This window comes from Amia ocellicauda, chromosome 12 (genome assembly GCF_036373705.1).
Source record: "Amia ocellicauda isolate fAmiCal2 chromosome 12, fAmiCal2.hap1, whole genome shotgun sequence".
In the NCBI taxonomy this organism is placed as follows: Eukaryota; Metazoa; Chordata; class Actinopteri; order Amiiformes; family Amiidae; genus Amia; species Amia ocellicauda.
In genome coordinates this window covers 14,627,457-14,640,803 of record NC_089861.1, presented here as the reverse complement: position 1 = coordinate 14,640,803, position 13,347 = coordinate 14,627,457, and the positions used below count along the sequence as shown (strand labels likewise).

General features: G+C 37.9%; 1 protein-coding gene across 1 annotated transcript; it reads right to left on the bottom strand.

Annotated features, from left to right (window-relative positions):
• Positions 1-7,644: 7,644 nt before the first annotated feature.
• lsm6 (LSM6 homolog, U6 small nuclear RNA and mRNA degradation associated) lies at positions 7,645-9,961 on the bottom strand. Its single transcript, XM_066718439.1, has 4 exons — positions 9,852-9,961; positions 9,335-9,435; positions 8,689-8,802; positions 7,645-8,097 (listed from the first exon to the last, which is right to left on the bottom strand). Exons 2-4 carry the CDS (start codon positions 9,426-9,428, stop codon positions 8,063-8,065), a joined length of 243 nt encoding a protein of 80 aa, XP_066574536.1. The 5' UTR covers positions 9,429-9,435; positions 9,852-9,961; the 3' UTR covers positions 7,645-8,062.
• Positions 9,962-13,347: the final 3,386 nt, after the last annotated feature.

Sequence of the window (13,347 nt, the reverse complement as noted above, 5' to 3'; positions counted from 1 at the left end):
GTGATTGCCAACAAGGCTTTTGCCACCAAGTACTAAGTCGAAGGGGTCAAACATCCAAATCAATTTATAAGTTTTTTGAAATGCGTTTTTCTGAATTTTGTTGTTGTTATTCTGTCTCTCACTGTTAAAATACACCTACCATTAAAATTATAGACTGATCATTTCTTTGTCAGTGGGCAAACGTACACAATCAGCAGGGGATCAAATACTTTTTTCCCTCACTATATATATATATATATATATATATATATATATATATATATATATATATATATATATATATATATACACTCACCTAAAGGATTATTAGGAACACCATACTAATACTTTGTTTGACCCCCTTTCACCTTCAGAACTGCCTTAATTCTACGTGGCATTGATTCAACAAGGTGCTGAAAGCATTCTTTAGAAATGTTGGCCCATATTGATAGGATAGCAGTTGCAGTTGATGAAGATTTGTGGGATGCACATCCAGGGCACGAAGCTCCCGTTCCACCACATCCCAAAGATGCTCTATTGGGTTGAGATCTGGTGACTGTGGGGGCCAGTTTAGTACAGTGAACTCATTGTCATGTTCAAGAAACCAATTTGAAATGATTCGACCTTTGTGACATGGTGCATTATCCTGCTGCAAGTAGCCATCAGAGGATGGGTACATGGTGGTCATAAAGGGATGGACATGGTCAGAAACAATGCTCAGGTAGGCCGTGGCATTTAAACGATGCCCAATTGGCACTAAGGGGCCTAAAGTGTGCCAAGAAAACATCCCCCACACCATTACACCACCACCACCAGCCTGCACAGTGGTAACAAGGCATGATGGATCCATGTTCTCATTCTGTTTACACCAAATTCTGACTCTACCATCTGAATGTCTCAACAGAAATCGAGACTCATCAGACCAGGCAACATTTTTCCAGTCTTCAACTGTCCAATTTTGGTGAGCTTGTGCAAATTGTAGCCTCTTTTTCCTATTTGTAGTGGAGATGAGTGGTACCCGGTGGGGTCTTCTGCTGTTGTAGCCCATCCCCCTCAAGGTTGTACGTGTTGTGGCTTCACAAATGCTTTGCTGCATACCTCGGTTGTAACGAGTGGTTATTTCAGTCAAAGTTGCTCTTCTATCAGCTTGAATCAGTCGGCCCATTCTCCTCTGACCTCTAGCATCAACAAGGCATTTTCGCCCACAGGACTGCCGCATACTGGATGTTTTTCCCTTTTCACACCATTCTTTGTAAACCCTAGAAATGGTTGTGCGTGAAAATCCCAGTAACTGAGCAGATTGTGAAATACTCAGACCGGCCCGTCTGGCACCAACAACCATGCCACGCTCAAAATTGCTTAAATCACCTTTCTTTCCCATTCAGACATTCAGTTTGGAGTTCAGGAGATTGTCTTGACCAGGACCACACCCCTAAATGCATTGAAGCAACTGCCATGTGATTGGTTGGTTAGATAATTGCATTAATGAGAAATTGAACAGGTGTTCCTAATAATCCTTCAGGTGAGTGTATATATGAGAGAGAGAGAGAGAGAGAGAGAGAGAGAGAGAGAGAGAGAGAATATTGAATATGTGCTAAATGTCCTAATATGTTTTTCACACATTAGAATGATTTCTTTTTTTTTTTAATAGTACTATACAGATATAGATGCAATAGTCTGAACAATAGGAATTCTATAACAGGTTCTATAACAGGATTAAGCATAAAACAATTAGGGAAGGGTGACCAATGCTTTAAAATGAGAATGAGTTTCACAAAACAGCAATTTGTCCTTACAAGATTGCCTTTCCCTTTAGAAACTCACTTACAATGAGCACAATACCTGTCAGTGAGTGAAAAAGTGAATACAACTAGAGGGTGGGGTGGGTGGGGGTTGTGCCGTCAATGATGTGCAACATAAACACTTCATCACTGACAAACCAATAATGTGGATCACATGACCAAAGCTTGGGAGTTCAAATTCATGACATTTGTAACCTCAGAGGATTTCACTTCCAGTTGTATTGACTACTGAACAAAACAAAGAATGGAAGGATGACACACCAGTCATTGATGAGTCTGTTTTGAATGCAGGATTCTTTCCTGTTGATAAATGGGGGTGTTGTGTTGAGCCCCAAAGTCTGCCATCACCTTCTACCCTTCACACCCATAGAAGGTGGGAATATATTTTAAACAGAGAGGTTGAAAAAGCAATGACCTGTATTTAATACCAAGTTGGTAAACAGTAAATACATATTTTTCATTAAATACCTATAGCTATATCCCAGATTGCATGTATAAATAAAGGTTAACTTCAGATTAATGACTTGCAATTCATGGCTAGCAAACCATCTCTCAAAAGGCACAAAACCTAATACAACACTTGAAAATAATTGTACAGAAAATAAGATACATTTTACAGTTCAGTGTTTTGTTCAAAGCAAGGTTGGTGCCAGAAAGCTAAGAACCAGCAGTTTCTCATTATTGATGTCAGTAATTTGGTAGGTTCTTGCAGAAGTGGCCAGCACTGTTTCTGAAAGTCCAAAGTGTTGCCATGTTTATATTCTGAATTACTTAAATGAATACAGTATCTGCTATGTCCTTAGAAACTGATACTTTCAGTATCAGGCAGTCAGGTAGGTGTTTGGTTCTGTGCATCTGCATTTAATGAATATCATTCAATTGCTGTCAGACTGCCTTGGGTAGGTGGGCAGTTGCTTTCTACTCTGACTTGCTTGAAGTATTTAACCTTACTATTATATAGAAGTGTTAATTATTGTATTTAGGTTTATGTAATGTCTATAAGCATAATGTCACCCCTAAGCTCATGTTTCCTGAGCCACGATGGATGTCTGGCCAGCCCGAGATTTCTGGTGTTCAAAACCTGTCTTTGTTTGTAGTTGGGGGTGAACAAGCGAGTTTAAATTAAAGTGTCCCCACTCCGGAAAAAGAGTCTGATTAAGAAATCCCTCGTTGATGTCTGTCTATCTGCACCAAATCACCTCCCACCTAGTAAATATTGTGCAGTATAATTATAATAGAATGTGTGTGATTTCATTTTAAATAATAGTAAACTAGTCCTTTGTTCTATATATGAAATTAACATATAATTGGGCTATTTGCTTCATTCAGATTTTGATTGTTCATTAAAACATTTTGCTCAAGGGTTTAAAAGTCAGAATCAAGTGCTAAAAGCTAAGAATGCTTATTATGGGATATTTCAATTAAGGGGCTAACCCAGTTGTGAAGAGAACCACATAATACTGCACTGGAGGTACTGAGCAGCAAAACTGTGAAAACCTTTCCTACTGCAGGTATATTATTTATTTTCATATCAATTTATTTAAATATCTTACTGTTTACATACTTTTACTTTTTTAATGTTTATTGTTGTATTAGGAAATACACGTCATGTTTTTTTATACTACTACATTGTAGATTTTTTTTTTGTTTTTAATATTAAAACATTTTTAAATTAGAAGGTTGTAGCCCATGTAAATGCTTTGAACCTAATGGCTAGGGCTGTAGGGTCCTGCTTGTGTGGTTTGTTTTTTTGTTCCAATTGTAATTCAATTGCTATGCCCTAGATGTCCCTGCAGCCTTCCCAGTTATAGTAATTTAATTCACAATTAAGAAATCAACAAATTGCACTTTGACTAATTAGAAAAATAAAAACGAATTAGGATTAGTATAAATAATAATTGAATAAATACATTGATAAATTGATAAAAAAACATGGAGAGACCTAAACTTTTCAAAAACATCACAAACAAAAAGCATTTAATTGAGCTAATGTTTGCAACAATATACACCTGGTATTCTGTAAAACAATGGGTGACATTTATTTATGCACAACTTGTTTTTATCTTTATATCATGTTAGAAACCATGTCAACCAAAAAAACACAGAAATCAAAAGGCTGAGACTGACAGCTAATAAACGACCTCCAGTAAAGGGGAAAGAAAGTTATGAAAGCCAACAAGATGGTATTTTAATAATCCCAAAGTACCTACAATTCTGAACAATAACAATGTAATAAATGTGGGAACAATTTCTACAACAGGTCAACTGAAAAGGGAATATCTAGCACAAATCGCTCATTTGCACAAGACAAAAACTGTACAAGATGTCTGACAGTGTACCTGTAGTTACTGCCAAATCTGCATATGCAAAAGATCAACGTGTTGTACATATGTTATTTCTTCTCCAAGCACTATTGAATATCTTCAAACTGAAAGTAATATTAGCTGATACAATTAATCTGCACTCATGAATTACCCATTGGTAGCACAGGCCATTGCGAAATGTTCAAATGCATTAGAATTGAATTTTAATAATGTTATTCCAAAAATGCCAGTTACACAAAAAATGACATTCATCAAGATTTACTGCCAAATTCAATAACTTTGACTTGCAATGACCACATTATTGCCCTTGTCAGAAATATTTGGGTAAATGATTTTCCACAAGCAGATAAGCTGGTTGAAACCTTAAAAAAATATGTATACATTTCCCAAACACTATGTTTTAAAAACCACCTGACAGAAGCAATCCAACAAGAAGGCTGTACTTGACCCATAAAGTTGCTACCTGAGACTTGCATCACTTGATGGAGCACTGGGTATTCTGATCTTGAATATCATTTTAAAAAGTTTTATGCAGGTTTCATGGAAAATTAAATGCACATTTCACCAAACACTGTAGTGCTAACGTACCTCTTGAAATTACTTACAGATGTGCAAAGTTTAACATTAGTTTGCAGTATAAGCAGAAGCTGAAGAATTACATCCCAATTTCACAGGAAAGGCTAAAAGATAATTGCCAACTGTTACCAATACTATAAATGCTGTTTTTTCATATGACCATGTTAACAGGGACATTTTCATTCATGAAACTTGACACTTCATGTTCTGCCTGCAAACAACCTTGCATTATGATGATTATATCTTTCTAATATATACACTCACCTAAAGGATTATTAGGAACACCATACTAATACTGTGTTTGACCCCCTTTCACCTTCAGAACTGCCTTAATTCTACGTGGCATTGATTCAACAAGGTGCTGAAAGCATTCTTTAGAAAAGTTGGCCCATATTGATAGGATAGCATCTTGCAGTTGATGGAGATTTGTGGGATGCACATCCAGGGCACGAAGCTCCCGTTCCACCACATCCCAAAGATGCTCTATTGGGTTGAGATCTGGTGACTGTGGGGGCCAGTTTAGTACAGTGAACTCATTGTCATGGTCAGGAAACCAATTTGAAATGATTCGACCTTTGTGACATGGTGCATTATCCTGCTGGAAGTAGCCATCAGAGGATGGGTACATGGTGGTCATAAAGGGATGGACATGGTCAGAAACAATGCTCAGGTAGGCCGTGGCATTTAAACGATGCCCAATTGGCACTAAGGGGCCTAAAGTGTGCCAAGAAAACGTCCCCCACACCATTACACCACCACCAGCAGCCTGCACAGTGGTAACAAGGCATGATGGATCCATGTTCTCATTCTGTTTACGCCAAATTCTGACTCTACCATCTGAATGTCTCAACAGAAATCGAGACTCATCAGACCAGGCAACATTTTTCCAGTCTTCAACTGTCCAATTTTGGTGAGCTTGTGCAAATTGTAGCCTCTTTTTCCTATTTGTAGTGGAGATGAGTGGTACCCGGTGGGGTCTTCTGCTGTTGTAGCCCATCCGCCTCAAGGTTGTACGTGTTGTGGCTTCACAAATGCTTTGCTGCATACCTCGGTTGTAACGAGTGGTTATTTCAGTCAAAGTTGCTCTTCTATCAGCTTGAATCAGTCGGCCCATTCTCCTCTGACCTCTAGCATCAACAAGGCATTTTGAATGCATTGAAGCAACTGCCATGTGATTGGTTGGTTAGATAATTGCATTAATGAGAAATTGAACAGGTGTTCCTAATAATCCTTTAGGTGAGTATGTTATAGAACTCATATTATGAATTCAATATTTTATGTACATTCTTCCCAGGAATCTTTTTTTTGTTTTACTCTTTCAATGACAAAATGTATTTCTTATAAGCAAATTAAAACATTTAAATAATTTACATTCTATCATATTGAATAAGACATTAATAAGTCCTGTTAAATAAATGTCTGTAGCTGCTGAAATTTAATCAACACATGAATGGGCCTTAATGGAAAGAGTAATTGAGATTGAAGGAATCCTCTGATTATGAATCAATAAGTGCTTTATTTAAGCAGACTACATGGCCACCTTATGCAGGGAGGAATTAAGTGCAGGTCATATAAAATGCAGGGCCATATTTATCAGATATGTGGGATGTCAACCGTCTTTCAGATATGCTCTGGTACAGTAGTACTAAAGGGAGATTGTAAATTAATGCATCACATTTTCTCTAGGCATTTAACTAATCATTGGGTGCGATTAATTTGCACCATGGGGACAACTACATTGTTTAGCAGGCAGATAACTGGATACTTAACAGAATTAAATGCAAATCCTAAGCAAATACAACATAAGAACATTTTATTGATATTGACTGATATTGTGAAGTACAGGTTTACAGATTGAACTCTTGACAAAATGCACAAAATACTGAAGGTGTATGTTGCATGTATGTAGAATACTTGTAAGAATAAGCTTGAATAATTAAGATGATTTGTTATAAGCTGTATTTTACTTTACTGAATTTCAGATTTATTACCGATTGCCTATAGGTTTTCTATAGATCATGTGGTCTACAGGCAGATCATTTTGTCTTTTAACCACATTAATTGGATTTCCCCACAGAAAGATGAACACAAAAACAGCCTGGGGGGCTTTGATTAAACCAAGTAAATATTTGCCTCGGCTAACCTTGCTCTACCTGCCGTACTGATTCACCCTCTGATGCTGTGAACACAGTATTCCTTATTATAGCAGGGCTCCATGGTGTTTGATCAATAACATGTCCTTTATCCTGAGGTTAAGTCTGACCTTGAAGGCTTTGTCTTTCTTGAACAGAGAATATGCATAGGCATCCAGTCCTTTCTTTATAAAACTGTCATCCCAGCGATATAAATCTTGGCTGAACATTGCTTGCATTTACAAAAGCTCATTAGGAGAGTAATGAATCCATATTTATTGCATTTCTTGTACTGGGATGAACTATTACAATAAATATTAAAACCATTTTGGGAGAGATGGTTATCTACAGACAGCAGTAACTTTCAAATTTTGAGATCAATGGTTCTAGTTCAAAACTGCATTCAGAATTTTCTCCCCATACAAATGCATATCCAGCAGATAGTATGATAAATACAAGTGTAAACCAAGTCTATATTAAGCAAATGTGACTTCTAAAGCTTTCACAATGTTTTCCTACATTTGCTTGCACATGGTAGTGACAGAAGTGTATTCATCTTTCAGGAAGCCCTAGAAGACCAAGGTCTAGAGCTTAAATGTCACTCTATAACAGATCACAAGACCTGCTCCCATCTAGCAAAACCCACTAATTAAGGCTTCTTTCTTGTTCCAGGTAGATTAGTATTGACAGTACATCTCTTATACTTGGCAATCCCATTCAGTTCACACAGTCTTATTCCAGTGATAAAAGTACAGTTGATCCAAGAAACCACATTGACTACAAAAGAACGCAAGCCATTTCAGATTGACACCCACAGAGACTAAAACACAATTTTATAAACAAATTGTCATTTAATTAAATTTCAGGTGGTTACATCAACTACCAATTGAAGTTGGAAACACAAAGTAAACTCCAGGGCATTTATTCACCACTGTGCCAGACCATGAGCTGCACTGGAACACAAATCGACCCCAGCCGAGTCTGTCAATTCACATCCTCGCAGGGGACAGCTATACTGTGCAGCCCCCCGAAAGGAGCTCTGCAATGAACATTTGTTTCATTCAGTTTGTTCTTAAAATGTTCACCTCAGCTTTTGTATGGTAGATAATACTCACTTTGATAACATTTCAAAATCAGAATGGATGATGGAGGGGGAAAGCAAGGAGAAGGGAAAAAAAAACAAAAAAAACTCCCGATCGTACATGAACTAAAAACATAACAAAAAAGTAAATCAAACAAAGCATCCATGTCACATCTTCCTCTTTTGAGTACTTATGTATAACACTGGGGAGAAAGGAAAAGACAGAATTAGTCAAATTATGTATTTGATGCCTACACTTTAATACTTAGTATTACCAATACAGCAGACCTCAAAAGCAAACAAAGCTGAGGTTCTGGTAAATAGCCTTATTAAAGCATTATTGTTGGAATTAAACAAATGACATTTAAAGTCAGTCTGTAAATCAGTCTTTTTTTGTTTTGTTTATATATAATGAAAAATGATACTTTGCCAGTCACCCCCCCCCCCCCCTTTACTGATGCACACTGATCTGGATTCACATTACAATGTTAGTGTCAAATTAAGTTACATACAATATGTACAATTTAGCCTAGAGTCAAGATTTTTTTGGTTTACAGGTCAGTTTATTGTACCAATAGCAAAAGCAGTTTTTGCAATTCATATTTTCCATTTCAATTGAGAACAGATTTTACAAAAACTCTGAAGCAGACTAAAATGTTAAAAATACATGCAGAACATACAATTGTATACCAGAAGTCACCCTAAGCTTACCAACATTTTTTGAATTGAAAAAGTCACCAGATTTTCTGTTCAAGCAAAAGTTCATGGTCTTCGTGAGCTTTTAAAATCCCTACCATTGTTTCCTCGCAGAAAAGCATCTCCATACTTGTTCTTCAGCTGCCCGTTCACATATTCTTCAGTCTGCTCCACGGCGATGTTCATGTACCCATCCAGACAAGCCAGGACACCTGAGCACAGATCATAAAAGCCCATTACAATACCTGTTCTCTAGGGTGTGTCCCAGCTTTCAACTCTGCAATTTTGGAAGATCACAAGTCACACTGCCATTTATTGCAGCCAACTATCAATTTTCTACTTTTGGCAAACTTCACATGTTAGTGATGCATATAGCAGCTCACTTGAACTGTGTCAGGACAGGCAAGTGTTGGATATCATGCAATTCAAAACATTTTAGCATTTCAAATATGAAATAAGCCAACTGCCTTACAATATAGATCAGCAATCCCTGGAGGAAAACAATCAACTCTAGTCAGCTGTAGAAATTAGTCAGGATGCAGGAGGGGCAACTAAAATGATATTTTGAATTAGATTTCACTCGTAAACAAACATGCCATTCAATACAACTGCACATGGATGGTGTACCCTGCAATGCATGCACCGGATACTGACAAATAATGGATCTACACCTAATCAAAAGAGCCACCTCCATGCAGTGACTACTGGCCTAATGTCTGGAAAAGGGTGTCGTTTTAACTGTACCTCTGTAATCCACCCCGGAGTTGAGCTTCACCACCACCGGCCTCCCGATGATCTGCTTCAGAAAGTCACTGGGCGTTTGCTTTCGGAGACTCATTTTAGATCTGAATAAATAGGTTTAAATGCTGGTCATACAAAAGCCCTCCCAAGCACTACGATTGAAATTAATCAAAATGTAAAACACCCACACACGTTTTCAAAGAAGCATCTATAAAAAATTAAATGGAAAAGAGAACCGCTACAATTTTCTAGTCAGAGTGCATTGAAAACGTGAAACAGAAATCTCTAAATTGCCAGTATAGCACTGCAGGTTAATATTTAAAAAAGCAATAGGGCTTTCGGCTTCCATTATAACCCACTTGAAAACAAAGGCCTCTGCACTGCACTGACACAATATTTGACCAACCTAGGCTTATCAAAGTGGTTATTATTTAATCATATGAACACATATTGAAAATATTTAACAAAAAGACACTTCAAAGTTAAAATCTGTAATTTAATACTAATAAAAACCACTCACCGTCACTGCTTCGCACAAACCGCGATTTCTCTTGACTTGGAAAGCACAGTAAAGACCAATCGCCGGTTTATACACGCTGCGTCCTACGGCAAGCACCGAGGGTAAAACACAGCGGAAGTGCGCAAAGAAAATGAAAACTTGAATCAACACATTTCTGCGAGCAGCAAGCAGCGTGACGCGCTCTGCCGCTGACCTCGATTTACAGTAATATTTCAGTATTTTATTCGCAGTTTGGCAAAATTGGCAGCCTGCTGGTGTGAATCAGTCAAGTAACTTTTGGTTATATATTAAATACATCTGGAGTCACACAGACGTCCCCTGACCAGGGATAAGGACTTGTTGTATTAAGATTAGGAAACATTTAAAAACAGGAGAACATATCTTGCAAGAGGTCATTGTTTTAGAGAGAGAGAGAGAGTCATGCAATAAAATAGAAAAATGTACCACTAGTGTCAGTGTTGGTAAAACATTGTAAAACGTATAAACATGGAGGAACTGGCTTTCAAAAAGTAGAAGTGTGCAAATGATTTGGAAAAAAAAACAAAAACATCTACAGTTTTGGTTATTGTACATATGAATTCAAACCACTGTAACTGAAATGATCGATTTTCTAATTGTATTGATTACTTTCATAGATTGCACGTGTAGTTAATTTAAAATAGTAACAGAAAATAACTCCAAGCCACAAATGGTAAAATACAGCTGAACTTTTTTTAATAAGTGGAATCATAGATCAATATAATTACTGAATCGTATTAGTCCATGAAACTATTCTATCTTTGAACTAATTGGGTAGTAATTCATTATTCCAAGAAGGCAATGATCTCAAAACCATTTCCAATAGGGGTGCTTTTAGTTTTTAAATAGATTAATGAAATATGAGTAACAAATAATACATTTGCTATTTCTACTGTAACCTGTAAACTTCCACCCCCTTTTTTGGACAAAGCTCAATATAAATTTAACTCCCCATTCCTTATCTTCATCTTAATTTACTCAGAAATCCCAAATCCATGGAAATAAAATCCCCAGCGTTGGGAAGAAACCAAAGAATGCCAAAAACAGAAAAAGCATTTAAAATTGCACATTTATATAATAACTCAAAGTTCCACTTGTAAAGAAGATGGAAAAAAAACATAAACATGTCCTTTACATGATTTTATTTTTTGGTTATGATTATTATAATGTGGAAATTGAGTGTAACATTTTTAAAAACTCTTAACATAAAAACAAATACATTTGTACCTAGGTTGGTATTCCTTTTGGGTACAAATGTCTCTGAGTACATTTTAATGCATTAAGAAAGCTACAGTTTACCTTGCAAACACACACTGTAACATGCATTATTGTTTATTAGCCAATTCATGCAAACCAGCATAGGCCATGATCAAGTGATAGAATGCACTGCGATCGAAGTGATCTCTGCAGATTGATGATTTTTTTCCCCCACCTGTTTTAAATGTGGGATTCTTTACTTACACAAAGAATCTCCACTACAGATTAACCTCCTCTGTTGTTGGAAAGTAGAAAAGAATAACGCTGTCTTCAGGTTTTTTCCTGCAGTCGTGGACACAAAAATGTGCAGAAGTTAAAATGTAGATGATGTATATAGTTAAAATACAATATAAAGCATACATCCTAGTTCAAATAGGTAACAAGTGCGGACATGATGTGGTGAAGTCCTAGGTATGAGCTAAAGGGAAGGGGTATAGGGCACAAATAAACAACAGGAGTTCTATCAATGTATAAGTAAGCAGCATAATGAAACCTAGTTATATAAAGCGCAAAATGACAGGAGTGCTGAACAGCTCAGGAGAATAAGCTGCTAAATAACAGTACAGTCTGAACAGATGTGTCTTGAGTAATTGCTGGAAAGTGGTCAGGGACTCTGCTGTCCTGACCTCAGTAGGAAGGTCGTTCCACAACTTAGGGGCCAGAAATGAAAAGGAGCGGCTCTGGAGGATGGGGAGCTGAGAGGGGGAAAACAGTCTTCTGGTGCAGGAGGACTGGAGAGGTCTGGAGGGAATGTACAGAGAGATGAAGGTCTGAAGGTAGCTCAGTGCAGTCTGGTTGAGACAATGGTAGGTGAGGGTCAAAGTTTTTAACTGGATGTGAGCCAAGATTGGGGGGATCAAGGGTGACTCCTAGATTCTTAGTGGAAGAAGAGGGGGAGAGTGTAGTATATTCTAAGGTAATAGAGATGGAGAGATCAGTAGGAGCTCAAGAGGAGGAGCTTGGTGCAAGTGCATCCAGGAGGAAATAGCAGACAGACAGGAAGAGATGCAAGAGGGGATGAGGGGGTCAGAAGAGTGAAAAGACAAGAAGATCTGGGCATCATCTGCATAAAAATGGTAGGAGAAACCTTGGGATGTGATGAGGGGGCCCAGGGAGCATGTGTAAAGAGAGAACGGGAGGGGGTCCAGGATAGAGCCTTGGGGTACACCTGTGAGGAGAGGTTCATGTGTGGAAAAAGATCAGCGCCGTGTTACTTGATAAGTCCGTTTTTTGAGGTAGGAGGAGAAGCAGAGGAGAGCAGCCTCTGAGATTCCAAGGTCAGCGAGGCAGGATAGGAGGATGGAGTGATGGACACTGTTGAAGGTTGCAGAGAGGTCAAAGAGGATTAGGACAGAGGAGAGGGAGGCTGCCCGAGCACAGTTGAGGGAGTCGGTGACAGATAGGAGAGCAGTTTCAGTGCAGTGAGCTGTGTGGAAGCTGGATTGCAGAGGATCAAGGAGTGAGTCATGGGATAGAAAGAGAGCTGAAGCTTGAGGGTTTTCAAGAAGAATGGGAGAAGGGAGACAGGGCACTATTTCTGAGGAGAGGTAGGTTTTTTGAGGAGTGGGATCACTGGCATATCCGAGCTGTGCTGGAACCAAGCCGAGCCGAGCTGAGTTGGCCTGGCATGGCTCAGGTGTGAATCCACTGCAATACCTGAGCCAGGTGAATGACATCAGACACTGTGAACATCGAGAGTTGTGTGCCTGACGCTGAAAGATAGTCGGGTTTTTCAGAAGACAACAATGCAGGAGCTTGAGAGTGTGGTTGTACTCATAATGTTTGCTTTATATTTTTTACTAAATGGAAATAAAAACCAACTGGCCCGGCTACCAAACTGTAATAGTGAAACTGCAAAGACATACATTAAAGTGACATAAATTAAAACATTCTCAAATACACTACAAAAACAACATGTGAAATACCTTAACGATTGAATTTAATTTCAATTTGTTAGGCTATAGTATCATTTAGGTAGTCATTAAACCCTGATAATATGGAGTATTCCAGCATGCACTGAAACAGTACATTTATATAATAATTATGTATAAATATAAGGCTTAAGACTGAACGTGGTTATGTGGTCTTAACGTGAAGTTTATATTGATTGTTAAGTCAAATTGGTTGACAATAATTATTATTATCTTGTAAGTATGATAAACCATATCAGCACAGATTGCATGCAGGGCTTCACGTCATGATTGTTAATGTTACCCAGCTA

Excerpts from the sequence above, each read along its gene's own strand:
- lsm6 (XM_066718439.1), bottom strand. The coding sequence starts at position 9,428 with ATGAGTCTCCGAAAGCAAACGCCCAGTGACTTTCTGAAGCAGATCATC. Across the intron at positions 8,803-9,334 it reads CTCCGGGGTGGATTACAGAG|GTGTCCTGGCTTGTCTGGAT; the intron begins GTACAGTTAAAA and ends ATCTGTGCTCAG. Across the intron at positions 8,098-8,688 it reads TTTTCTGCGAGGAAACAATG|TGTTATACATAAGTACTCAA; the intron begins GTAGGGATTTTA and ends CTTTCTCCCCAG.